Source organism: Mycteria americana, chromosome 14 (assembly GCF_035582795.1).
Source record: "Mycteria americana isolate JAX WOST 10 ecotype Jacksonville Zoo and Gardens chromosome 14, USCA_MyAme_1.0, whole genome shotgun sequence".
NCBI lineage: Eukaryota > Metazoa > Chordata > Aves > Ciconiiformes > Ciconiidae > Mycteria > Mycteria americana.
In genome coordinates, this window is record NC_134378.1 from 2,063,688 (window position 1) to 2,090,909 (window position 27,222).

General features: G+C 51.3%; 1 protein-coding gene across 1 annotated transcript; it reads left to right on the forward strand.

The window, feature by feature from the left end:
- Positions 1-571: 571 nt before the first annotated feature.
- Positions 572-27,212, forward strand: LOC142417135 (uncharacterized). Its single transcript, XM_075517496.1, is given in 31 exon segments — positions 572-616; positions 1,731-1,949; positions 3,007-3,063; positions 3,785-3,867; positions 4,451-4,616; positions 5,321-5,427; positions 6,805-7,032; positions 7,632-7,728; positions 8,220-8,318; positions 9,338-9,499; positions 9,816-9,994; positions 10,446-10,628; positions 11,558-11,702; positions 11,992-12,138; positions 12,325-12,555; positions 14,770-14,963; positions 16,772-16,899; positions 17,104-17,273; positions 18,082-18,261; positions 19,426-19,560; positions 19,902-20,045; positions 20,501-20,632; positions 21,411-22,544; positions 24,218-24,373; positions 24,792-24,905; positions 25,073-25,120; positions 25,971-26,116; positions 26,272-26,378; positions 26,515-26,518; positions 26,791-26,896; positions 27,006-27,212. Coding segments are annotated over 31 exon segments (5,253 nt in total).
- Positions 27,213-27,222: the final 10 nt, after the last annotated feature.

The following is a 27,222-nucleotide window of genomic DNA, read 5'->3' on the forward strand; positions in this document are numbered from 1 at the left end:
CTGATGGGCTCACACGTGCCCAAAGCACTGTGCTGCTGGTCTCCTAGGTCCTGATCTGCCCACTTGGAGGCACGGGTTCCTAAGTGCGACTGGCTTCAGGACGAACATGCTCCATCCCCGGTCCATCTGTGATTGACTCTCCAGCAAACTCTTAGTCATCTAACCCAAAAAGGTGTGGCATTTCTCAGGTGTCTCGCCTTGCTGGGGAGGGTACGTGTCCCTCGTCTCCTGCTGTGTCCCGTTTGTCTTTCAGTAGCGACTCTTGCACCTAGTTAGCAGTAGAGATATCTGTGTTTATCGCTTACCTGGCCCTGTTGAGAGCATGCAGGACCAGTTGTTACCTGATTACGAACTGTGAAGCCGGACTTCAGTGAAAGTGCTCAAACCCTTCCCCTACCCTCACCCCTGGCGAGGCAAGAGGAGTAACAGTACCGCCACTCACCAAGGCAAAGGCTTTGCTAGATGTTTGGTCTAGCCAAGGTCTAGAACAAGGTCTACGCCAAGGGGTGGATGTGACGGTTCACTCAGCTCCTGCTCACGTTTTGGCTAACCCAGCTCATGCTAAGGCCTGATGTATGCTGGGAGCAGCACCACGAGGTTGAAGCGAGAGCACCAGGTAGGCAGCACAGGTGGCCAGAAAGAGCTAAAGGGCCATGATGCAGCCATCAGCACCTGCAGCTGGCTGTCTCCTGCAGCCATCACCTTTGTCTGGCAGTACTGTCAGAATCTGCTGGCTTTTGGAAATGGTACAGACCAGACTTCCAAGCTGGAAGGTATAAAACATCCGCTTACCCAAAAAGCCTTTGAAGCGGATCCAACAGCAGCTGGACTGCTGAGGCTTTTGTGCTTCCCAGAGTGACACAGGGGACGCCCGCACCGTGATGGAGGAGGAAGGATGAACACTCTCACCAGGGAACTAATTGTTTTGGGGGTTTTTTTCCCCTCACAAGTGCATGAATTAAGTGTTACAGGTTGTAAGTTATGCAACCTCATGACCTGAGTGGTGAGTCAGTGAATTCATGTAATAGCCTAGTCTGGGCAAAGGGGACTGAGCCCTGTTTGTCCTGTTTGTTTGTTGTGTTTCTTCATGCGCTCAGGAAATAAAGCTTAATTTGCGGAGTACGCTGTCCTGTAGATTTGAAGTTCTCTCTCCCCTAGCGGTTTTTCTCTAACTGCTCGCAGTCTGTCCCGTTCATGCTGCAAAACGGGGAGAAAAAGATTCAGTAATTCCACCTAGGTATGCTTGCTTTTCGTACTCGATGGGAACTCCTGCTGCAGTGGCAGTCAAGGGCTGAAGTCTGAGCTTTTAGTGGAAAGCTCTGGCTGTTGTTCAGTTGGCTTCCCCGGGCGATGGACCTTTCCTACTGTCGCGGGGGTCCCCCGCTTCTCGCCCCAGTGTCCCCGTGCCCCCCCACCCGACGCTCTGGTGTCGGGGACCGTTTCCTCCCGCTCCTTCTCTCCCAGATTCCACGGGGAGCGGTTTTTGCCCCCAGCGTTCTGCGGGGCCGTTAACGGTCTCTGAGCAGAACTCGCTGGAGCAAACGGCTGCCGGGCGGCCTCTCCGCCGCGGCAGCACCGCAGCCCGGCGCGGCACCGTCAGCGAGGAGCGAGAAGGGACCCGCTGCCACAGAGCGGCCCCGAGCGAGCCCGGCTCTCCCGCCCCGCGGCCCGGCTCCCGGTCGCGCCCGGCGGGCAGGGGGAGCCGCTCCGCCCGCCCCGGCAGGCGCCAGGCCGCGGCCCGGGGCCGCCTGAGCGCGGTCCGCCGGGGCAGGCCGCCGAGCAGCCCCCGCCGCGGGGCCTGTCAGGCGGCGGAGCCCCGCGGGCGGCGGGCCCGGCTGGCGAGCGGGGGCATGGCGGCGGCGAGCCAGGCCTCCCTGCGGCGCCGGCTGCAGAGCTCGCAGGAGGCGCAGCACCGGCAAGCGGTGCTGGTGCGGAAGCTACAGGCGAAGGTGAGGAGCGGGGGCGCCTGCCCGGGGGCAGCTGCCCGGGGACGGGCCGCGGTGGCGGGGCGCCCGGGCCGCCCGCGCCGCGCTGAGGGGGGACTCGGCGGCGGAGATCTCGGGGGGCGAACGAGGGGCCCTCCCCGGCGCTGCCGCGGGCGGGACGGCGCCGAGCCCAGAGCTCGGGGGAGGCCCCGGGAGCCGCCCTGCTCCGCCCGGCCCGGCCCGGCCCGGCCCGCCCCGCCCCGCCCCGCCCCGCGAGGTGTGCTAGGCGCCGAGCCCTGCCGCCGTCCCCCTCCCGCGCCCCTCTCTCGGTCGCTCTTTTCCGTGCTTAAACCGAGATGCCGGGCTTGCAGACGCCTTTGTTTGGCCACGGGAGCGGGGGGCTGTCCCAGAGGCAGGAGTCGAGCCGGCGGGGGGGTTCGGGCGGCCCCGGGCAGAGGCAGGCAGCTCTGGCCGGGTTGGCCCGGGGCGCCGGAGCGCTGGCAGCGGGGAGGGTGCCAGGCCTGGGCGGAGGGTCGGGGCAGGCCGTGCCCTGCCCGGCCCCGTGCCCGACGGTGGTCGCGGCACCGCTGCTGTCGGTAAGGTCGTCCTGCTTTTCTTGCCGTGCTTGTCTTCTGCAGCGGCACAGAAACCCGCAGTGTGCAGGGGCTGGGCAGGCCTGCGGTCAGAACCGACTTGACGTGCTAAATGCTGCAAAGCAATTCTGAAGGCTCGTTTCTCTGACTTCAGGGACCCGCTGGACTTTGAGCCCGTTGGCCATACTGATTTGGGGCACGTGGTGGCCATGGGCCAGGCATGGCTCTCTCGGTCTGTCCCATCCTTCTGCTTGCCGAGGCTGCCTCAGGATGAGCAGGCAGCACTACGTGTGAAAGAAACCCTGTCTCGCTTCCTTTAATGTTAGAGAAAGTGAAGCTTCCCTCTTATTGTAACGACGTCTTGTTGACTGTATCGTCGGCAGCACTGTGAAACGTGCTGTGCTTGGACTTAGAGACAAGCTAATGCAGGAGGAGCCGAGCCTCTTACAAGCTGCATTCGCTCATCTTCCTTCTGCGTATCCACCTAGGTCCTGCAGTACCGGACCTGGTGCCGAGAGCTGCGGCAGCAACTGGAAGCAGGAGGGGTGAGTGTGCAGGCTGCTAACTAAAGATTGTGGACGTAGCGTTCGTTAGCGCAGACCAAAAAAAGCCCCCCAAAGCAATGACAGAGGAAACGACAGAGTTTGCTGCCTGAGGGTTTAACGAAGCGCTGTAAGTTTGCCCGTCAGTGTTTTGTCCGGTTGCCATTCTCAGAGCAGCCAGTAGTCCCAGAAATGCCAGTCCAGAAACCCCTGTCAGGAAGGATTTTAGGTTTGTGACAGAGTGCTTTATTGCTGGCGTAACATTTGTCCTAGGTCTCAGGAGAGGGCTAGACTGCCCCTTACGTTATACGGCTGTCTCGGAAAAAGAATCGGTAGAAACAACAGTGATTTGGAGGGCAAGGATGCTGGCGTTCAACATACAGAGCTGGCTCTGTGCTTTTCTTTCTGCTTCGCGGCTGAAGTAAACCTCGGAAACGAAGGGTCGGAGGGTGGGAGAGCGTTCCCAGGCTTCAAGTCGAAGCGAGCACTCGCAGTCAGGAGCTGGGGATACCTAGCTGTGAGAGTGCAACAGTGGGAGACTGAGGAGAGCTACTTGCGTTGAGCAACGCCCTTCCCCTCCCTTCCTCTCCGTAGTCGCGACACTGTTATGCCTGGAGGAAGGCACGAGCTCCTGAGCTACCCAGCAAATGGAGGGGAAAGCGATGGATGCCACAGTAGCGAAGGGAGCACGAGGATTTGACTAGGCATTTCCTTTCTTCTTAAGGGACCCGTTCCAGGCAGGTGGGAAGCTGCAGAAGACCACAGCCTGGAGAAAGCACTGCTTCGGTTGGCAGAGGAGCAGCAAAGGTAAAAGGAAGAAGCGTTCCCTCATACTTGGTATCCTGGGTGCTCATGGAAGTGAGGGAAAACCTGTCAGTGCTGCCTGGTGTCCCCAGGGGAAGCGGTTCGGCAAGCCGCTTTGAAAGGAGAAAGGTCCGCAAGCTGTTTTCCGTGGTGCAGTAATAGTGTTGTGTGCTGAATGGCTCTGTTTTGAGCGGGGGGTTGTTCCGGGTGACCTCCCGCCTAAAGGCCCCTTTCCCGCCTAAATGATTCTGTGGTTGAGGAGGTGAGGGACTCGGGAGAATGCTGGAGAAAAATGATGCATCCAGGGATCAGACAGCACGAAGGGGAGGCAAGACGGTAACTGTGGGCATCGTCGAAGTTGAAGAGGAAGGGGAAACTGAAACTGTAGGTGGAAATTGAAGGCTTAAAGCAAGGAGAAGCAAAAGAGTTTGCCATCACAGAGAGATCTTAGTTAATCCTAGAAAGCACTTGTACTGCCTCTCCGTTTGACAGCAAAGTCAGTGTTGAGGGAGCTGGAAAATCACGGGGATGCTGCTTGTGGACAGCAGTTGTTCAGTGACCTCATTGCTGTTTCTCCCTTTCCAAGGTGTGAGAATCTGGCAGAAGTGAACAGCCTCCTGCGGGAGCAGCTCGCTAAAGCGAATGAGGTTAATTCAGCCCTTAAAGAAGATGTTGGAAAACTGACGGCGGATTGGATGAGGGCCCGGGAGGAGCTGGAATTGAAGGAGAGCGAATGGCGCAATGAACGTGAGGTAAGGGTAGGCTACGGGAACGTCAGATGTGATGCCAGAGTGGAATGAGAACGCATTTTACTCCTGTCACAGAGAACTTGCTGTGTGAAAGCTGTGGCTACATTGAGGGTGTATTGGTGTTGACCAGCAGAAGACAGGGGTGTGAGATGGAGGAGTGCCAGCAAATTGTGGTGATGGAAGATGCCCGCCTGCTGTGACCATAGTACTCGGGCTTATGGGCAAAGGCTTGCCGTTGCTGGGCACTGCAGGGCAGTCACACGTGAACGCTCGTCTTTTTTTAAGAGTTCTTACCTCTCCGCCTAGGGCAGTGGAGACCAGAGAGGTCTGTGTGTTTTCACATTCAGAGTAGCCAACAGAAGAACAAGACAGGCCTCCCTTTCCCTTACCAGGAGCCTGTTGTGAGCAAATCTGACACTGCTCTTGGAGGGGCTTGGTTTTGTCTTCCTCCACCAAGACCGCTAGACACCTCTGCAAGGCGCTGATATCCACTCCTGCGGGGAGAAGCGTGGATCTTCCCTTCTTTGAAGTCAGGTGGCAGGTCTACTGAGGATGCTTCCGTGGTGGCTCTTCAGTCCTTGATGCCCCCGTTGCAATAGTTATTAAAGGAGAGCTGGTGATGGTGGTTGTACTCTCTGCTGTCTGAAAGACTTGTACGGTGACAGTGAAGGCTGAATTGGCATTTCTTTTTGTCTTTGCGCGTTTAGCTTTACGACAACTACGTAAGGGGTGACCATAACAGTCTACTCAGCCTATGGCGCCAGGTGGTAACCTTCCGCCGTCATTTCCTGGAAATGAAGACTGCCACTGACCGGTGAGTAGAAGTGAAGGCTGGATCTCTTGCAGAGAAAACGCAGCTTCCCGTCACACCTGCTTTTGGAGCCTCGATGTTACCTTAGTTGCAGCTAAAGATACGATTTCTCCTTTGGGAGTCTGCAGCAATGCCGTTAAGCATGCTTTAGGCTATTTTCAGAATCCTGTTGCTGGTTTTCAGATAAATCCTGTTGCTGGTTTTCAGAATCCTGATGCTGGTTTTCAGATAAAACTGAGGGGCTCGGCTATAAGCAATGCCGAGGCCCCGAAGAGATAACTTGACTGTGGTGATGTTTGGGCGTATTGACACAGACACAGGCATACGTGGACACCTTGGAAGAGACTCACCAAAGCTGTGCCTGCAGCATGTAGAGCAGTCCATTTCATAGAATGATGAAAATCTGCCTTAAATCTCCCTGAGTTTCTTTTCCCACTGCGCCTGGTGGAAAGATCATTCGTGAATATATACATATATATATATATACTTTTTCCTTCTCATTTCCAGCTTACGTTTATTGCGGTCAGTTTGTATCCGCTCGTTTATTCTGGTCAGTTGGTATCCGCTTATTCCTGTACCAACATTGCTGAGAGAAAGAATAGCTTCTCCACCCTGGTACTGCATTTATCCAATGTATTTTGCTTAGTTTGATGCCTCTTTTTATGATTGTTGTCTTGCTCCTGGACTCCCCGAGGTTTCTTTCTCACAGTTGCCTTCTACACAAACAACAATAGTGTAGCCTTAATAGTACATTCTTCTGGTGCCAGCATGCAATTTCAGACTCTGGGTGGCTGTCAGCCATTTATCTGATTTGATTAGAAGCTTTCCTTGATGTGAGAGTATGCCTGGCCTACTATTTAATTCTTGTATTATTTGTGCTTTTTTGTTACAGCATTCCAGGCTTATTCTCACACCACCTTCCTGAAACGTTTCTTATGTGGATATTGTCACGAGCCTCTTAGCAGTCCAAGTGCTGATAATAAGAGGTCGCTTAAGGCCGATCCCCTAGGTGTAAAAGCTGGGGACCTGGGTAAAATTCCTGGCATCTGTTACTGATAATTAGAGTCCGCTAATAGGATAGAGCAGGAGCAACAATTCATAAGAGTAACTAGAGGTCCTTGAAGCCTTCTGGCTGTGCCATAAGGCTGTGCCTCCTTATCTCTGAGGAGAGAACAGACTCATTCCTCAGCGGTCCAGTAGACTCCTTGCTCAACTGTCAAGGTGTGTCCTGATCCCAGAGTGTCAGGTGAATGACTCGTCCCCAGGGGAGCTGTCGTCTTTCCTGCCAGCTTTTACTGTTGCGCAATTACGGGCTTCAGAAGCGAGTCAGCTGATGAAGGTGGTGGTGTGAACATGAGCTCTTTCTGTATTCTTCTTCAGAGATTTGTCAGAGCTGAAGGCAGAGCAAATGAGGCTTTCTGGATCTGTACTTGTAAACTGCTCCCGCCTGCACTCCCGTGTACAGCTCTGGGAGTCCGTCGCTCTGGGTAGACCTGTCCTGAAGGATCTGGCACAGCAGCAGGCGGAACAGGAAACAAACCAGAAGGCTCGGGAAGCGATGTGCTTGCAAGCCAAGGGGGACCTGGAGAAGAAGGAGCTTCAGGACAGGTAAAGGTGTTTTAAACTTTGCTAGTACCAACGTTATGGCTTTTGTGGCTGCTTCTGGGGTTCCTGGATGAGCGGCTGTGTTCACGTTTAAAACACACCCCTTGTGCACAGCCTTGTTTCTGTCCCTAGTCAAACTCTTGCCTTCAACAGAAAGGACAGAAAAAACGACTGACTGACAGAAGCTCTTCTGAGTAAGACAAGGCTGGAAAAGAGGTTGCATATTACGATGTTTTTGCTGTTAACTGATTCTTGGTGAGAAACTGAGAGCAGCCTAAAGAGAGCTCTGTCTCTTGGACAGCCCTTTTGGTACCCAGCAAAAGGGCTGTGCTAAAGGAGTTGGGAGGAATTTGCCCGGGGCCATCATAAGCAACGTAGCACCTCTGTCCTGACAATTCCTTGCAAGGCTGAGTGCAGGAGGCCTTTGGGGCAAGAAGTGCCATTTTGCAGCGTCAAGCACGTTAACCTGTAGAGGTGGACGCTGCCTTTGCTGTATTTTCTGGGTTGAACTTTCTCTGCTGTGCTTCTGGGAGCTGCTCAGCTCTTTAACAGGTGATGGTGTGCAGCGCTTTTGGAATGGCACGTGGACCTTCTCTTCTCAGGGTGATGGAGCTCTCAGCCTTGCTCGTACAGTCTCAGAGGCAGAACGAGGAGAAGGAGGAGACCGTGAAAACGCTTAACGACACTGTGGAGATTCTAGTATGTTTTACCTTTAGAGCTGGGCGATAGCCCAGTGTTTGCTCCCCAGCCTTAGCACAAAGAGGTGTGGCTTCCTCAAGAGAAGGAGCGGTCAAGATGCTAACTGTATGGGAACATCAGGCACGTTGCCAAAATATTCCTTGTGTGTTCGGCACGTGTGGAGTCAGTGCAGGTGCAGGCAGTGGCAGGGGAGCTGCAGACAACTCGGGTGTCTTCCTCAGGGGGGTTGCACCAATGCTGTTCTGCCTGTGACTTTAAGTCTCTAGGGGTCAAAGTTCCTTGGAATTGACAGCTTCATAGCAGTCTATAAAAACTAGCTGTTGGTCTTTCTCTTCTTAGTTTTAGCAAAGAAGAGATGGAATAGATAGGGGAAGGAATCTACTGGAATCACTAGGGCTGAGGCTTACCGGCATGACAGTGCCACTGAGGGTGGGACTGCTACAGAGGGGAGCAGCTCTTCCCTGCCCAGCCTTTCCTTATTCTGTTCTCAGGAAGCGAGTCGGTTAGAGAAAGAATATGAAGCTTCCTTGGCTAAAAGCACCAAAGAAGAGAATCTTTCCCTCCAAAAGCTGATAAAAGATATAACGGAGGTGAGTACAGGGTTGGGACCACATCCCTGTAAGTTGGATTGAACTGTACTTGAGGAAGGCAACAGACCAGCCCGGGGAATAGATAGGCATGTTGTGTACTGTCCACGTTAGCTGCTACTGGCTGTTTCATTTTTATACCGCTTTTCTGACATAAAACCTGTTATGACTTCCGAGTTGGCTGTCCTGTGACACTGCAGCTGAGTCGCTAGAAGTTTCAGCACCTTTGCCTTCACCGTCTCGCTAAGGTCTCTCCTGGACTGTGCTTTCTGAGTTGGCCCCTTGACATCTGTATTGCAGTGTTGCTTGGAGGCTTCCCCCACCCTCCTTGAGCAATGACTCTGTTGTTCTTCAGATTTTTATGAAAGGTCACTGACTCAATCGATGCACTTGCCAACTCTGCTCCTTCACTCTACCTTCAGTGACCGTTATTATTTCCCCAGAATCACCACTGGCCCAAGTGTTTTGGGGTAACTTGAACTTAGTCCTAAACTTCACTCTATGGAGGGGGTGGGGGGGTTAATCATCAGATCTTTTACACAGCCTCTCACAAAGTCAGTTCTTTCCCTACATAAGGTAGTCATTTTTACCCTCTGGTGCTGCTGCTCGGAGTCATTACAAACATTGGGGTTTTGATTGCCGTTTTCCAGTATTCCTCAGCTTCCTTCTTCCCTGGGCAGTGTTAATGTTTCCTTTCGTTGCTGTTTCCAGTGTTGGTCTGGGGCTCGTGTACGTGGCTCTGAGAAGCTGAAGGAGACCAAAATAATTCCTGAGAGCTTCAAGACACTGAGCGTTCAGGCAGCCTCCAGGCACTGCACGCTTGTTTTGCCTTGTTTCTAGTAGCTGTATTCAGAAATCCCTGGAGTACTTGTGGCCACAGGGACAAAACTTCTTTGCCGAGGGAGGAAATGAGAGACTTGAGTTTTTAATGACGCTAGGGTGCAGTGGGGGGAAAAAGGAGAAATAGGTAAAGAAAACCAAGCAGCGTGAGCAAGGAGTAACAGCTTGATGTGGGCTTTCAGGTGGTGTTAGATGACAGTGAGAGCACGGTCAGCATTCTCTGCACTGACAGTTCCCAGCATGCAGAGTCTAGCAACATCCTCTCTTGCCTGAGCTCCGTTGACGCAGAGCACGCCTTTGTATTGGTTCAGGAAGCGCTGGCAAGGAGGCGAGGAGCAACACAGGTGAGAATTGCTGCTTGTCTTCACCACTGGCCACAGGCTCAGCTGCTGATGCCTCCCTTAGCTTGAAACCTTTCCATTTACTGAGCCAGTTTAGCCTGTTTCTTTCTAGCCTTCTCACTCTTGGTACCGTATTGCCTTGCCAGTCTCACCGGCTCTGTGTTCTACTGCTTTTCTCTCCTTGATCTCCACCCCCTCATCACAGCTTTTGCCTTCAGATGAGCTGTGTCTCCTGCTTGCTGCTTCCCCCAGCTATCTGGAGCCGTCTTCCCTGCTCCTTATTGCTTGTTTGTGCTCTTTCCTTGCCCATTCCTTGCAGGCCCTAAAAGAAGAGCTTTCTGCCAGGCAGGACTCTATTGATTTCCTGCAGCACCAGCACAGACAGCAAGAAGAGAAGTGCAGCGAGCTGCAGCAAAGGCTTGAGCAACTGGAGGAGGAATGCAAGACGTCCAGCAGCCACCGGCAGCACCTCCAGTCTCTGGTAGAAGCACTCAGAAGGTGCGTGTTTCCTCCTTCTCCTGCGTCCTAGAGGCAATCTGCTTCCGGTTCTGGCAGTGCAGAGGTGTTACGGGCAAATACAGTGCCTGCCCTACTGCGTGTCTGCCTCTGTTGGGCACTTTGGCATCCTCCTGTCACTGCTTTTCGTGCTCTGCTGTGAATCCTGAGGCTGTCTTGGAGATTGAGCGCGATGTTGGCATACAAGGTGCCTCCCTCTCGACGTGCTGCTTCTCTGAATTCTGTTCTTTAGGTGCCCTTTCCTAGCCGCTGCTTCTCACGGAATGAAGGCAAAAGCCTGCCTGCCTTTCTCTTTCCCTCTTCAGTCACTTTGTGAGGGGAAGAGCAAGTTCTTCCTTACCGTGCTCCCCACAACTCCGTCCTGGAATGATGAAAATGGGCTCCGTGACTCTGCAGGCCGCTTCATTCTTCTAACTGAGCCTTGTCTCTGCAGCGACTGTGCAAGGCTCGAGAAGACCAGGGAAGAGCTACAGCACCAGCTGGAAGTAACGGAGCAAGAAGCCTCGCGCCTGCGTCAGAGTAACACTGAACTGCAGCTGAAGGAAGATTCAGCCCAGGGGGAAAAGGTGGAGCAGCAACAGACGATGGAGAGAGCGCGTCGTGACCAGGAGCTCCTGTGAGTGTTCAAGCTTTCTCTGGGCAGGGGTGGGCGTTGCTGGACTCTAGGAGGCCCACCGTAAAAGAATGACTTTTGCACGCTCATCGTTTGTAGCATAGAAGGGCGCAGGGAGCGCGTGGGCAGGTCTGGCTGCCTACTGACATGCAGCGTAGCTGCCTCCTTGTACTTTCTTTATGACCCTTTAAAAAAGCCATTCCAAACCTGCCCAGAGTAGTTGATGACAGGCTTAAGCTGAAACAAGAGAGGCTCAGCCTGGATTTAAGGAGAACAAAAATTGAACAGCTTGCTCAGAGAGGTTGCGTAGAGTCCATCCCTGGAAGGTTGGAAGCCCCAGCTGGACGGAGCCTTGAGCAACCTGGACTGATCCCATAGCTGAGCCCAGCTGCTTTGAGCTGAAGATTGGGCTGGAGGCCTCCTGGGGTCCCTGCCAGCCTGATTCATCCCTGTGATCCTCTGATTATTGGACTGGAAATTCATACACATCTCCTCCCCAGAGAGATTGCAGGCTCTTTCATCGTTTCACTGCTGAAGGCAAGAGTAATTGTGGGAATATTAATCTGGGCTTCAAAAGTCTGTCTGACCCAAAGAAGAACTTTGGAAAGTCTTGTATCCAATGTATCAAAAAGGAGAGAGAGAACTAACAGGCAGGAAGCTGTGAAGTTGAGAGCACCTGAGCTTTTTGGAAACCTTCTGTGGTTTCTGGAAGCTCGTTTTACTTTCCCAACGACGCACGTTTCAGCTGCGTCGATGACGTAGTGAGTGATGCAGCTCTAGTCAGGAAATTCCAGCATTCTTTAGGTGTAAACAGAAAGCTGCTGGAAAGCATTCAAACTGCCGTACCTGGGACGTAGTATGTAGTCTTGGCTTTGGAAACGAGGATGTTTTTACATTAAAAACTTGTTTGTCCTTCCTTCCCCTTCTCGTAGACTGCAGGACTTAGCTGCACTTGAAGGAAAACACTCATTATTACAGAGTGAGTTGGTAGTGGCAAGAGAGACACTGGAGGAATCGCAGCTTCAGAGGGATCTGCTGAAGCAAGAGAAGCAGGAGCTTACCACGGCACTGGAGAAGGTACGGTCACCTTATTGCTAGGTAGCACTTGTGGGAGAGGGAGTAGTGATAGCAAGACCACCACAGATGCTGTTTCTGGCAGTAGAAGACAGGGACAACGTTGTCGTCCTCCTCCTTCTTGGAAAACGGCGATCAGACCACACAGGCTCTTTGGGGTAGTCAGTCCCCCCGTGCTTATTGGGAGCGCTGAACTGGGAGTATGTCAGAGACACACAGGGGATGTGGAGTTGCTGCTTGGAGTCAGGGATTTTCCTGCCTTTGTTGTCACGTTGTTCTTTTGTCTCTTCAGGCAGAGCAGTCAGTAGCAGAGTTGACAGGGGCTCAGAATAAGCTGAGTGCTGAAATAGCGGATCTACGTGTTGCAGCAGCGAGCATGAGCAGTATCAATGAAGCTCTTGGCTTGGATAAAGTGCAACTGAACAACCTTGTGCTGCAGGTGAGCAGAGTTGCCAAAGATCTTGCCAGGTGTTGGTCTCCAGCTGCTGCTGCTTCTCAGACTTCTTGCCTTCTGACAGTATGACTGAGTGAATATGGAAATGTTGTTCCTTTTTCTGTCCAAGGCAAACCTCCTACAGAGTAAATCTTACTGTATGTTATTTCCTCTGTGCTTCTGTGATTGTAGCTGGAGCAAGAGAATGAAGTTCTGTCAGGTAAAGTGGACGAGATGGGGAGAGCAAAGATCTCTGAGCAGGAGGAGCTGAACTGGTATAAAAGAACAAACGAGGAGCTCTGCGCAGAGAAAGCCCACCTGGAGCAGCTGCTGAAGAAAGCAGAGGAGCAGCAGGAGGGGCTGCGGGTAGAGCTGACGCTGCTGGCCGAGGAGAAGGAAGAAACCCAAGAGAAACTTAGTCAGGTGAGACCAAAAACCTGGTGCTTCTGGGTGGGCTTTTGGCTGCTTGGCTCAGGGAAGCTGTGACCTGTGGGATTCTGCAGTGTTTTTGCCAAGGAGACACTTGGTAGTGCTGGAGGTCAGAAGGCTTTGTTTGCTCGTTTTTGGAAGCGTGTGGATGGCTTGCAGAGCTGTTCTGCAATTCTCCGAGTTGTCTTCTGCTTCTACAGTTCTTTGAATCCACCTGCCTGTGTTGGCCTCTTTTTTGCCTTTGGATAAGCTGCAGAGAGATGATTGTGTTGTCCACGAATCTGAGTGGGGCTGCTGCTCTCGCGTGTGGCAAAGGAAACAAACTGTGTAGCTCCGAATCCTTCTTCTGAGGCAAAAAGCAGGGCTGCATGTTTCTCTTTATGCTTCTTGGTGTGAAGCCTGCAACTTTCAAAACTCCGTTTGTTTGAGCCTAGAGAGTGGGACGAAGCTGCAAGTCAACGTCTGCTGTCTTGTATTGCTAAGAATGGGAATGACATCTCGAAATTGTTGACGTTGTATTTTAAGACATACAGGCAAGTTTGTGGCTGGAAGGCTGCCTGGGGGAAAAGGACCTGAATATCAGCCAGCAGTGTGCCCAGGTAGCCAAGGCAGCCAGGAGCATCCTGGCTTGTGCCAGAAATAGCGTGGCCAGCAGGAGCAGGGCAGTGATCGTGCCCCTGTACTCGGCGCTGGTGAGGCCGCACCTCGAATACTGTGTTCAGTTTTGGGTCCCTCACTACAAGAAAGACATTGAGGGGCTGGAGCGAGTCCAGAGAAGGGCAAGGAAGCTGGTGAAGGCTCTGGAGCACAAGGCTGATGAGGAGCGGCTGAGGGACCTGGGGTTGTTTAGCCTGGAGAAAAGGAGGCTGAGGGGAGAGCTTCTCGCTCTCTACAACTCCCTGAAAGGAGGTTGTAGGGAGGCGGGCGGTGGTCTCTTTTCCCAAGTAACGAGTGATAGGACGAGAGGAAGCGGCCTCAAGTTGCGCCAGGGGAGGCTTAGATTGGGTATTGGGCAAAATTTCTTCACCGGAAGGGTTGTCAAGCGTTGCTTGACAGGCTGCCCAGGGCAGTGGTTGAGTCGCCGTCCCTGGAGGTATTTAAAAGCCGTGTAGATGTGGTGCTTAGGGACATGGTGTAGTGGTGGGCTTGGCAGTGTTAGGTTTATGGTTGGACTTGATGGTCTTAAAGGTCTTTTCCAACCTAAATGATGTGATGATTCTATGAATTGTTAGAGCCTCTTTAGGCTTTGAGGAAGAAGGTGAGAAATAGGTGATCACACAAGACTCTTCGCTCTGGACGAACTGATTTTGGTACCCTGGCAAAAGAGCTTGGGAGAATCGTGTCACCGGAGGAGACTGGGGAGTTTGTCATCATTTAACTGTCAGTTACATAATGTGCAATCTTGGGTGCTGTGGGATAACTCTGAGAGAATTGTTTGTTTCTGGTGGTCTGTTCTCTGTTGGAGAGTCTTAGTTTTGGAGTACGTGGTATGTTTGGCAAGTAGCCAGCAGAGGTGTTGCACTGAAGACAAAACCTAAAAAATCACGGTGAAGCTTCAAGCTTGAATACCGGCAAGGTATAGTAGGCAACTTCTTTGTGTCAGACAAGTAAACCGTGTTGTTGACATGAAGTACTGTACAAACAGAGTCTACCGTCTCTTTGGCCACATCAGCCAGGCTTTCATCAATCACTAAATGGCACTGCTCACCACAAGGGCTAAGCATCCCCTCATTGCATCCAACTGCTTTACACACTGAAGTAGGTGAGACCTTGATCTTTTTTTTTCCTAGAAGGAGAAACCACATGTATTTTCACTTTCTTCAGCGAGCAAAGTTGCTTTTGCTCACCCTTCCCTGAAAATTGCCAGCACTGGACTAGATTCTGATAGAATTCTAGTTGGCAAGGTGGCAGTTCTGGCAAATGCAGTGTTTTTGCATGAAAACACGGAGTCTGGGGTATGTGTGTTTGTCGTGAAGGAGCTGTCTGGTCCCAGGCAACCCAGCAGAGCCTTACACGTCCCTTTCAAGTTAACAGTGCCAGTGCCTTTGGGCAGCCCAGGGCATGAGTGTGGTATACAGCAGATGCTCTTAAACTTTCAGCCCAAAGCACAGGAGCTCTTTCTCCTCTAGCTGATTCAGAAGTGGCACTGTCTGGCTCTGCACAGAACTCCAGAGAAAGGACTCTAACTGCATTTTGTCCCGCTTTCAGGTTTCCCGCCAGCAAGAGTCGGCTAGCAGTGGCCTGGAGCAGTTGCGCCAGGAGTCCTCTCTCCAAGGGCACGCACTGGCCAAGGCGTCCGAAGAGAAGGAACTGCTGGCGCATGAGAAGGCTGCCCTGGAGGTGCGACTGGCAGCCACGGAGCGGGACAGACAAGGCCTTTCAGAGCAGCTGGCAGAGGCCAGGTAAAGGCAGGGAGGAGACCCTAGGCAGGACATTATTTAAGGTCTGTAATTATAAAGGTGGTAATCGTTACACGAGGATGTGTTGCATGCTGTGTGCTTTTCAGATGTTTTCACCTTCCATGGACAGAAAAGGGAAGAATCTCGAGCAAAAAAACCCCCCCAGTATACCATGCTTTGAATGTTATTTTTCTGACAGCTAAAGCTAGCAAAGCTCTCCTGAGCCTTGGGCTCATGTTTATGCCCCCTTGCACGTTCCTGTGTGAAGTCCAAAGCGAGCCAACTTGCCTCTGAACTGAGTAATAATTAAACCATGCAGATGTTTACTGAAACCTGAAGTTTCTCTCTGGTTTTGGTTCTGCTTTGGACAAGTTCTGCTTTTCCCGGAAAAAAAAAAAAAAAGGAAAGAAAAAAAAAAAAGGAAAGAAAAAAAAAAAAGAAAAGAAAGAAAAGTATCGAGATGTTTGTCCTCCTCTTAGGTGTTTTTTAGAAGACTCCTGAACTTGCAGAGCTCTACAAATGGTACTTTGGAGATTGTTTGTCGTGCTTCTTGACTTTTACCCTTTACCACTCCAGAGTATGGTGTTAGCAAGGCTGATGAACACCAGTTTGACTCGGTGTGTTTCTTGAGAGCTGCTGCTTCTTCTGAGCTCCAGCTTCTCTGATGTGATCCAGCTGAATTATGTTGGGTCAGCTGTTGGGCTGTTATTAAATTATTAAATGTTCAGCTCCTTTTTTTTTTCTTTTTTTTTTTTTTTTTTAACATGTTTACTTTGGACTGCCAGAGATTGGCATAATTAGAAACATGTGCTTGTTCTCCGTCTTGAAGATACATCCTCCATTGTCCATTGAAGTAGGGAAGTCCTTCTGTTGTGGGTTTTATTGCTGTACCACTCAGGTGCCCCTTTACCTTGGAGGACGTTATCCTGATTGCATCCCTGCACTAGTGAGGCACTGCTGTGTATTGTAGGAACCTGGCGCACCGGACGCTGTGCTAGGTCAGGGAGGTAACTGCAGCTCCTGGTTCCAGAAGCCTGTGTGTCATACGCAGCAGCAGTTGGTTGAAGTCTACGGATGCAACAATTTGCCTCTGCGGTACCACAACTTCCCTTTTGAAGAGCGACGAGTCATTTGGGCTACTGCCTACTTAGTTAGCAGTGCTGAAATAAAGGCAGCAAGTTTTTCTCTTGAACTTCCAACAGTTTAAACTGAAGGATGCCTGTCTCTCCTTTCAGGTAGTGCTTGCTCAGATAAAATCTAGTTCTGATTTCTTACAAATGCTGCTACAAGCATGAGATTTTGCTGTATCATCTGCTGTCTTTCTTTAGTCCCTTTGAACCATAGGGAGTCTGGAAAATGACCTACCTATACCTGCACTAAGAACAGCATTAAAAAGTCACAGGTCAGCCAGGGAAATACTCTTACTCTGTCCCCCTGCAGAGCAACTTGGAAGTGCTGATGAGATACGGGCTGTGAGCAGAGGCTGGGCTTTTGCTTGCTGGCACAGGCTTTGTGGGCACAGCTACCTGCACGTCATAGATCAGACAACAGCGATTGAAGATGTGGCTATTGAGATCGAATTTGGCTGGGCTTCCTGTGTTAGGCTAGCTCATAAGGAAAGCCGGGGCATTCCCTCGGAGGGGCCTGCGTGGCTATTTTAAATGGCAGAAATACATTTTCTGTATACACGTTTCCATGCGACCCCTTTTCCATACTCAGGTGTAGGGATCTTGAACGACTCCTTACCGGAACAGCTCCCTGTGGGTGTCAGGAGCAAGAAACTAATTTCTCTCCGTATTCCCAACTTGCAGGTCAGCGAAGGAGACCCTGGAATCCAGCCTGTTTGAGGCTCAGCAGCACTTATCTCAGCTGGAGATCACCAGGAGTCAGCTTGAAATCCGACTTCACACAGTTACGCAGGCCAAGGAGGTGATACAAGGTGAGAGCCTCGTGTGCTTTGTTTCCGGTGGTCCCCCTCCCTAGAGAAGGTGGCATAAAAACAGCTCTCTGTCCGCAGTGCTTCTGAGGAGTGAAGGAGCTGGAGGCAGATCCCTCCTACACTGCAATTCAAATGGCTTAAGGTCAGTAAGTCAGAAGCACTGTTTGTGTAGACTCTGAAGCTTGCCATTTGTCGTGTTTGCAGCGGAAGTGAAGTGCCTTCAATGTGAGCTGGAAGCAGAGAGATCTCTCATGAAGCAGGAACGGGAAGACATGGCGCAAGAGCTCTCGCGGACAGAACAGCAGTATAACACCACCCTCAAGCTTCGGGAAAGTGAGCACGAAGTGGAAATAAACAAGCTCCTGCAAGACCTGGTAGGAAACGTTATGCTTCGGAATTCTTCAAGCAAGCTTTGTGGGCTGGCTTTAGAAGAATAATAGCCTGAGCGTGCGAAACGGCAGCAATCGTCTGTCGTAGGCCACACGTTGCTAGGCCAGGCAGCAGAGCCGATGGCTCGTACTTGAAGGCACGTGAAGACCCACAGGACTGTGCTGGGACGGTAAATGCAGGCACGGATTCAGTGTGGGCGTGAGATGAGGTCAACAGAGGGTTGGGTGGTCGCCACCCAAAGCATGGCAGCAAAGGACTGGGATCTTACCAGACTCCAGTCTACCACGAAGTAGACTCCGGACATTGCCGGCAACTGCAGTCACGGCAACTTGGTTCCTTCCTTTCCGCCCTTTCAGGGTTGACAGAGGTATTACCTTTGGCCTTGGAGCATATGGAACAGGCCCCTTGTTCCTGGTACTTGAGTTGGTGGCCTGTCTCGTGACTAGGGCATGAGGGTACTGGTCTCTTCCTCACCCTGCAGTCCCTCTGCAGCTTTTCAGTGATGAAAAGGGAGGTGAGCTTTGAACCTAGAGACTCTGAGAGTGGAGAGAAATCCTGAGGAGGGAGGTGCTAGGAAACGGGCAGCCATCAGAGAGGGGAAGGTAACATCTCCTTTTCTTCCACCTGCTGACCCTCCTTTTAAGTTCCTTGACAGGACATGATTTATGGAGAGCACAAAGCCACTGCTGTGCACTCTTGAGGTGGGGGGTTGTGGGAGGGATGAAGCTTCACATTTCTTTGAGGAGCTTGGCTGGGACGTCATCTTGAAGTCTCTTCCCCCCCCCTCATCAGGCAAGTGAGCGGGAAGGGCACCATTCAGAGCTGCAGAGGATGCTGGAGCAATGGGAAAAGGAGAAGGCAGAGACCGAAGGGGAGCACGAGAAGCAGCTGTTTGATATGAAGCAGAAAGTTGCTACCATGCAAGCTCAACAAGAGGAGGAACGAAGCAGAGTCGAAAATGCCAAGCAAGAGGTAAAGACTGTGAAAGGAGAATTTGTGTGGTTTGTTTCACGGCTAGAGCTGTGGGAGTTGGCTGGATATCGGGCTGTGTGGAGCGTGCCCTACCTGTTTTCTGCATTGAATGTGGTGAGGTGAAAGGCGTGCAGGGCTATCTTTGGGACTAGGAATGAGACCTCTCATAGGAAGCCAGGCAGAAATGTCACCTTTCGTTTTCGATTTTTGTGCTGCTATTGTATTCTGGTTTTCGTAAGACTTGCCTCAGAGTATCTTCACTGTTCTCTTAACGGTCCTCTTTTGATGTTTCCTGATACGCGTTTATAGCCTTAACTCCGTGAAAGACCAAACTGAGTCTGCAGGACTGAATCCCCATGAGGATGGGGTTTTTGTCTGGGGGGGGGACAGGGAGGGGCGCAGCAGGATTGTCGGCAAAAGAAAAATCTTGTTAAAGACTCCTCTGAAGTATTTCTGAGCAGTAACGCAGAGGTGTCTTCTGGGCTGTGTTTTAAGTCACTTGCTGGTAAGCTGGTTTGTGCCCAGATCTCCTGTGCCCAAGCAAGCCTGTCCCACGCTGAGTCCTCCTTGTGTCCTACGCAAAGTCCTCTTTATGCAGGCTGCCTAGGGACAGCAGTACCCCCAGCTGTGTCTACGGGTATTGAAATGACAGGGCAGCGCTCAGAGATGACAGTGTGTCCCTGTCGTGCCAGTGCTTTCCCAAAGTCTACGGAATACCTTAACACTGAAGTAATTTTCACCAAACCCCACTTAGAATACATGAGTTTTCTGAAGGAGCTGCTAGCTTCAGCCCTCTGGCAGCCTTGCACTTTCTCTACTGCTAACTAGGTGCAAGAGTCGCTACTGAAAGACAAACGGGACATAGCAGGAGACGAGGGACACGTACCCTCCCCAGCAAGGCGAGACACTTGAGAAATGCCACACCTTTTTGGGTTAGATGACTAAGAGTTTGCTGGAGAGTCAATCACAGATGGACCGGGGATGGAGCATGTTCGTCCTGAAGCCAGTCGCACTTAGGAACCCGTGCCTCCAAGTGGGCAGATCAGGACCTAGGAGACCAGCAGCACAGTGCTTTGGGCACGTGTGAGCCCATCAGTCTTTGAGTCTTGTCACGCTAATTCTGTATGGGAAGCTTAAAGCCGTCTTCTCTTTCTTGCTGTGCAGGTCCTGCTAGAAAAGGAGAGTGAGAAGGCTGCTTTATTAGAGACGCTACTGCAAACTCAGGGAGAGCTAAGAGAAGCCTGGCAGCAGCTACAGCAGCTCAGGCAGGAGGTGAAAGAGCAGCAAGAGAATGGGCAGGTGAATCTGACTAGTAGGGCAGGTGGAGAGAACAGGCAGTTGGCAATTGGAGGGAAGCCGAGAGAGAGGCTGAGAGCGCCAGGTAACAGAGCGAAGGGCAGGAACAAGACAATAAACCCTAAGTCCTGCGGCTGAGGAGGCAAGGACTACTGCAGGCACGGAAAGCACAGAGCCTGCTAAGCTCCAGAGATCAGCAACGGGAAGGAAGGGTCACAATGGAAGCAGAGCTGGGTAGAAAAGCAGCAAGAAGGGGCTGAATGAATGTGATTTTGAGAGAGAAGGAGAAAAAGGCTGGACCTGATGGCAGGTGCCAGTAACTTGCTCTCCATTTGTGTCTGCAGAACATCACAGAAAAGCTGCAAGCAGAGCTGCAGGAAACTCAGAGTAAGATGAAGGCAGTGGAGAAGAGGCACAAGGAAGAAATCAAAGCCATCAAAGAGGAAATGAATATCCTTCTTCAGCAGAGGGATGCTCTGCAGAAACAGGTGACTGAAACAGCAGTAGCTACTCCAGCCATCAACCAGGTGGTCTCTTCCCCTTCTTGCCTTTCCATTGCAGAGCAGCAGGCTGATGGGCTAATCCCTCTGCCTGCCGTCATACTGTGGCCTCCAGCTCAGCTGGTCTGAAGGAGACTTACTGGTCAGCTGAATCTCAGCTGCTGCCCTGGCCAGATGGGCTAGTCCTTTTGCTTGTTTGCCAGCAATCACCAGAAGGGGCTTCTGCTGGCCTGTTACTGCTAGCCTTGTTTTTTAAGGTGGTTTTTCAGATGAACGTGGTGACCCACTTAGATTTTTAAACAAGTCAGCTGTATCCATTGTGAACCTGCTACTCTCATGAGGGGGTGAAATTTAAAGTGGTTCTTTCCCTTTCCTGACAGTATATGGTATGGCTGACAGTGACAAGCTGTAGTCTTTGACTGCTTTGTTATGTTTTCCTTGAGGTGGAAGAGTTGCTGTCTCAGCTAGCAGCCTCCAAAGAGTCTCTAAAGGAGGAGGCTATGACTCTGCATCAGGAGGTGGCGTCTTTGGAAAGGAAACTCGAGAGCACCGAGAAGCAAAGAAGGGATGTCCTGGTGAGGCTGGCAGATGCCGTGAAGGGCCATTTCTTACCTATTTTTTGGCCTTCTGTTAATAATTCTAAGGAGCAACCTGTTTTTTGGTTTCACTTTTCCAATTGCGTTCTTCCAAATAAGTCGGAAAAGACGCCATAGCCACATAAAACTGCGTTATGCTTATTTTCCTCAATTCTGAAGATTTCTGCCCGTGAAGCTTCAGTCAAAGTAATTGTCAACCTTGTCTCTATTTACATTGCATGGTTTTGGCAATTATTTGTGTCCAAATCCATAGTTAGATTTCTAAATACCTGGGTCTGGAAAAAGGGGTGAGAAGAAAAAGTTTGCTAAGAATAGAAAGCTGTTCACCATTGCCCATCATCTGCGAGCAGACAGTGGGGAAAGAAGAGAGACATTTGAGAAACAAAAGTGCTGATCCAGCTAAATATGTATGTCTGCAAGGGGAAAACTAGTCCTGATTTGAAACACAGAATGACAGGCTGTGATCTGACCGTGAGTCCAAAAAAGAAAAAAAAAGGTAAAGGAAATGTTGACGTTGTTCTCAAAAAAAAAAAAAAAAAAGGCGGGGGGGGATGATCAAATGTTGGGGTTGTTCTCTCTTCCCTTCCTCCCTACTAGAGAGAACATCATCATGCCACTGCCTAAATCATGCTTAGTCTGGACTTGAAAAAGCTCGAACCTCAGCCCTTGACTGCCACTGGAGCAGGAGTTCCAATCTAGTACGAAAAGCAAGCATACCTAGATGGAATTACTGAATCTTTTCCTCCCTGTTTTGCAGCATGAACGGGACAGACTGCAAGCACTTAAAGAAAAACTGGTCTGGGAGATAAAAGTTCTTCAGGAATCTGTCACAGCCTCTGAAACGCGAGCAAACACAGCAACAGATATGAATCACTCCCTTGAACAAGAACTGCAAGCTACATTGTCTATCTTAAAAATTAAAAGCGAGGAAGTGGAAACGCAGTGGGAGAAAATGCAGATGCTACAGAAGGAGGCAGCAGAGGTAAAAGCTTTGCAGGAGAACCTCACTCATATGACTGCCATCCTGTCAGAGAGGGAGGGAGAAATGAAGTTGTACCAGGAACAGATGAGAATGTTGGAAAAGCAGCAAGAAATGCATAAACCTCCCCTCAATCGGGTTATTAAGGACATAACAGAGAAAAAACAGGAGACGGAACCCCAGCAAGAACACATCCAGGAGCTGGAGAAGCAGCAAGAAAAACAAAGGATCGCTGTCAGCAAAATGACAACAGCCCTTGAAAAGAGAGACTGGGAGATCAGATCCCAGCAAGAAGAGATACGGGAGCAAGAGGAGCTCCTGGAAGAAGCCTTGCATGAGAGGGAAGGAGAGACCAAGGCTCAAGGTGAGCAAAAAGAGCTAGAAGAGGAAATCAGAGGTCTTCGGGAAGATCTCCAGCATGTTCGGCAGACTCTGACAAAGAAGGATGAAGAGATCGAGCACCAGAGAGACAGAGTCAGGTATTTAGAGAAGACTCTGGCAGGGAGAGAACAGGAGCTGAGGAGGCAGAGTGGACTCCTGAAACAATTAACATCAGCTTTGCGATGGAAAGATGAAGAGACCCTAAAGAAACAACTCCAGAGGCTCCAAAAATGGGAGGAAGAGGAAGCAGAGAAGAGGAAAGTTCTCCAGGAGAGGGACCGTCTCTTGAAAAGGCAGGAGGAGCTAACCCAACAGCTGGAAGATGAGAGGAAAGCAAAGGCGGAAGAATTGGAGCGTGTGATTGCTATTTTGAAGCAGACCGAAAGCAGAGAAATCAAATGGAAAGCGAAGGCACAAGCACTGACTCTTGCCCTTACCAAGAGCGAAACGGCCAATGGGACTCTGAGGGAAGAAATAGCCGTCCTGCAGGGTATGGTTCCAGAGAGGGACAAGGACCGGTTTCATCTTCCGGTAAGCACTGTGATCCATCATCAGTCAACTCACATGTCTATAAAGGCTCCTAAAGATGCTTCCCATAAAGATATGGGAATATACATTCCCATAAATAGATGACCTGCTTCTTGGCCAAAGAAACGGTGACTGCGGCCAGCAGGCTTGCCTGTCTGTGTAGCTCTGGCCGGAGACCATTCACCTGCTAGAATGTTTTCTGTCAAGCCCAGAACTACTGAAAGAATAGAGAGCTTGCCGTTAAAATTACATCACGTCCAACATTTGGGGGTGGGTCATGGCTTCTCTCCTATCTAGGCAAGCTTAGCCAACGTGTCGCGGTTAGGCGTTGGCATGGAAAGGAAAAAGGGCGCAGGCGACCAGACTAAAGTACTAAACTTAGTTGAATTTTGTAACGATGGCTGAACAGCAGCCACGCTGATGGTGCTTCGAGGATGCTTTCAGAGATGTAGATTTCGGAGGTACAGCTTTTCCGGTGTACTAAAAAGAACGGAATTCGCACCGTTGCCTGATCGGGTTAAAGGCTTTGTTGCACATTCAGGATGTACTTGTGCCGCAGTCCAAAAAGCACGAAGGCAAATTTGTGTGGGTTTCTCCAAGGCGACCTGACTCAGGTACTGCTAGTGGAACAGCTGCGACAGCCTGTGCTGCAGACTTGCCTGGGGCTCTGCCAGCACTTCCAGCATTCCGTTAGTCTACAGGCATATAAAAAATGCTGCTAATAGAAGACTGTGTTTATGCATTATACATTTACACATTACTTGAGAAATATTACTACCAGCCTGATGGGGATGGTGACAGGTATTGTGATCTGTTGATGGGAAGCAGAGAAGTGACAAGGGCAGGCCACATGAAAACAAGGGGAGATTTCAGTTGCATCCATATAGATCAGGTATGCGACAGCATTAGATCAGGTAATGCAGGTGCATCCGTAGAGATGGGTATAGTGCTGATAGCAAGACCACATGTACAGATGCTGTCCGAGCTTGCTTCAAGGAGCAGTTCGTCAAGAAACCCACGAGAGGGGAGGTGGCTCTGGACGCGGTTCAGAGCAGTGCACAGGGCTTGGGTGATAATGTGATTTTTGTCAAAGAGCAGCTCTGTAACCATGATGTAACAGTAGAGAACGAACAGAGAACGAAACCGTAGCGTCTTATCACTGCAGAACTACATGCTTCACCCACATGTTGCATATTGTTTGGTTGTCCAGGGACAGGGAGTAGCACTATAGATAGGAGAATATACAGTGAAGGTCAAAGAGGATGACCAAAGATGTGAAGAAGCTTCCCTAAGAGGAACACGTCCATGTGGAAGTCTTCCTGATGGGCAAGAAATGGCTGAGCGAGAGGGAGCTGGAAATGCTACAGACCTTTGTAAAACCATTCAGTGGCTGAATAGGAAAGGAATGTTTCCAGTCTCTCTCAAAACCAGAATGGGGGACACTGAACCAAACTAGCAGGAAGCATGTCCAGAACAAACAAGTCCGTCTCTCCAAGGTGATCTGGAGGAGGGCCCCTAGGAAAAGAGGGTGTGGTTTGGGCCCGTGGACCAGGAGGAGAAGAAGGGCCTTGGCACTGTCCATTCCTGAGTCCGGTCGCTCTCCCCCACGTGTTGATTCTGGCCCTCCTAACCTTTGTGTGGCACCAGCTCACATCATCTCCTCTCTGAATACCCAGCAGGCTATTGCAGAAGGGGAGCAGCTATCGTGGCTCTCGGAGAAGAGACTCCTGTCGCAGCGGCTGGAATCTCTGCAGCGAGCAGTTGCAAGGCTGGAACTGGAGAAGGCTGAGTTGAAGCAACTCAATGCTGAGCTCAGGAGGACTCTTGAGCAGGTAAAACAGGCGTTCGCTGCCTCTGCACAGCCTCGCGGTCCTCTGGAATGCAACACAGACAGCACTCTGGAGTCCTCTGCTTGTTTCCTTCCCTCTCCCACTTTCCCCCGTGGACACACACGTTTGTATTTTCTCTCTCTTCTGGCACCCCATTGCCTTCACAAATGCACATTCACTCCGGTACCACCCTTCTTGCCCCAGTGTCCCCAGACACACACATTTGACTCTCTTGTGTCAGGAACTCTTTCCTCTTGCTCTTTCCCTTCCACAGCCTACGTGGCGTGCTTTTTGCCCCCAACGTTCTCTGGGGCCATTAACGGTCTCTGAGCAGACACCTCCTTGCCATTATGTCCAGCGGTCCTTTTGCTCCTTGTTTGCTGGCCAGTTTCTGTGACCCTTTCTCCTGTCCAACGTGCAGGTGGAACGTGAACGGAGGAGACTGAAGAGACAGTGTCGTGGTCGGTCGCTGCCAGATGCACGTGGAGTTTCTCTCTCTGAGTCCGACCAGCACAAGATGCCTGCTTCTAGCCAGGTGAGAACAGAATCCTACTTGGTGGGAGGAGGCTCTGGCCATACGGAGGAACGATGGCAAATCCCAGGGGCAGCAGCCCCTCAGTAGAAACCTAATGGAAGTCACAGATAGACCATGGCCCTGACCAGACTGGAGACTAAAAAGAAATCCTTGCGTTTTCTTCACAGGAGGAGCCTCACACTCGCTGCAGTTGATTAGCTGAGTTGCAGAACCAGGTGAGGAGTAGGAAAGCTCTCATCAAAAGCCGCCGTGGCTGTACTGATGGGCACAACTTTGCACGATGCTACAGCCCGAGTTTGGTTTGGCTGTCGGGAAGCGAGTACACCGGGCAGCGTCGGACAGGCCTGCTGGCCACGGCCTAACAACATCATTCACCTAGGTCTAGTCTCTGAGTTGCCTAAAGGTCAGGCAGGGTGGGAGAGGGATTGGAGGAAATTCAGAAAACTTGCCTGAAAGTAGAGACTATTCTAAGGATGCTCCCCTTGAGTCTTACTCATCGTGTTGCCTGTTTCCATTTTCCCTTGACTCTGTTAGCAGCGGAGCTTGCGTCGTATCGGAGCGCCAGGGATGTGAGGCAGTGCCAGAGCTTATAGCCTTCAGGCAAGCGTTAGTCTCGTATTGCTATGCTGTGCTAATCGTGATCCCAGCATCAGACCGAGTCAGAGACCTAAGCACTGTATGGCCATTTGCTTTATCAGAGTAAGAATGTACATTCCAGCTGCTCAACCCTGTTGCGTCCTTTGAGAGTGTTATTGGCAGTAGCAGCGGTCGCCAGACTTCTCTTCCGTCTACGTGTATGGGTCTGGTACACCCTGGCCTCCCTGAGGAGGCGAATCTTCACAGGCGTTCAGGGCAAAATGCAGACAATATTTATGTCAGTCACGTACATGAAGCTTAGCTCTGGCAAGTGAGGCAAGAATTCTGCTGAAGCCATCAAGGTGAATCCTAAGGGTGTTTTCACCAGGAAGCCTCCGTGCCTGAAGGTCCGTTGCTACAGATAACTCACTGAACCCCCTTGCCCTTGTGACTGTTGTGTCTGCCTGCACTGTGGACCTGCTTCCGCAGTTCAGCAGGAAAACAGAGGTGCTCTGCTCAAAGAATAGTCCTCGGCTGGCTAGTCAGGGCACTCCTCCGGGTCTGGGCAACAGCGGACCTGGAACTCCATCTCCCACTTCCTGGCAGATGCTCCCAGATGGCCGCTTCTCCCACTCGTACCTCTGGGTTACCTACCAGAGCGTGGGAGGGTTTTTCAGGCTTCCAAGCCCAGTTTCACAAAGGTGCCCTTACTATTTCAGAGAGGAGGTCAGCTCTGTCCCTCTCTTCAGCGGTGCTGGTCCCTAGCCTATGCATAGTGTTTGTTGTGAAGTGCCTTTGACGTCCTCCTTTCCGGGTGCGTCTCCTCCACTCCAGAGCAGGCGGAGGGCAACCTGCCAGAGCTGCTGTGGCTGCGCTGCACTGCAAACCTAACAGGAGGTGAGAGCAGCTGGGTCTCTCCCACCAAAAAGCCCAGCAGGCCCAACTCCGTGTTGCCAGGAAAGAATAGAGTTGGAGGAGTTTCGAGGCCTCAGCAGTCCTTTAAGGCTCATTTTCCCCCCCGGGTGTTGTTCAGCAAAGTATGCTCTGCTCAGTTGTGAAATGCTCTACAGTTAGGAAAAAGGAGAGTTTGCTCCCTTTTCAGGTGCTGGCTGTCAAGTTTTTAACCCAGATCATAACAGAGCAGCTCTTCAGTACCTTGCGTAAGCAGTAGTCCTCCTGCTGAGGAAAAAGCAGGAGGTGCAACTGAGGTGTCAGTAGCCCAACTCTCTCTCTGGAAAAAAAGAGTTGGGCTACCAAATCCTGTAGGAACCTCTCTCTTTAAGATACCTGCCGTGTCTCGGTGCTGTAGGTGTGAGTGGTATGCCAGCAAGCAACTCAACTTGTTGCTGATGCGAGTTCAGGTCAGGGCGACTGTGGGAACCTGTTACTTCCCATTGCACAAGGACAAAGAGTTGGTCAGGGCTGGAGTTAGAGGGTGCGTCTTCCCTGACAGCCGGTACCGTGGAGCTACGGATGGTCCTAAGAGCGTGGGCTTGTCTGAGCTCGGCCTTTTGCCTCTTTCAGGTGTCCCTTGAGCAGACGCAGCTGGCACGAGAACGGAAAGACAAGCAGGACTATATAGAGTGCTGTGCAAAGACCAGCCAGGAGCTGTCAGACCTTCACCAAGAGCTGTCTCGCTCCTTAGCAGCTGTGGTCAGGGAGCCCAAAGCTGCTGTTCTGGAGGCAGAGACCCGGAGGCTGGATCGGTCTCTGCACCTTCTTTTCCTGTAGAGGAACAGCT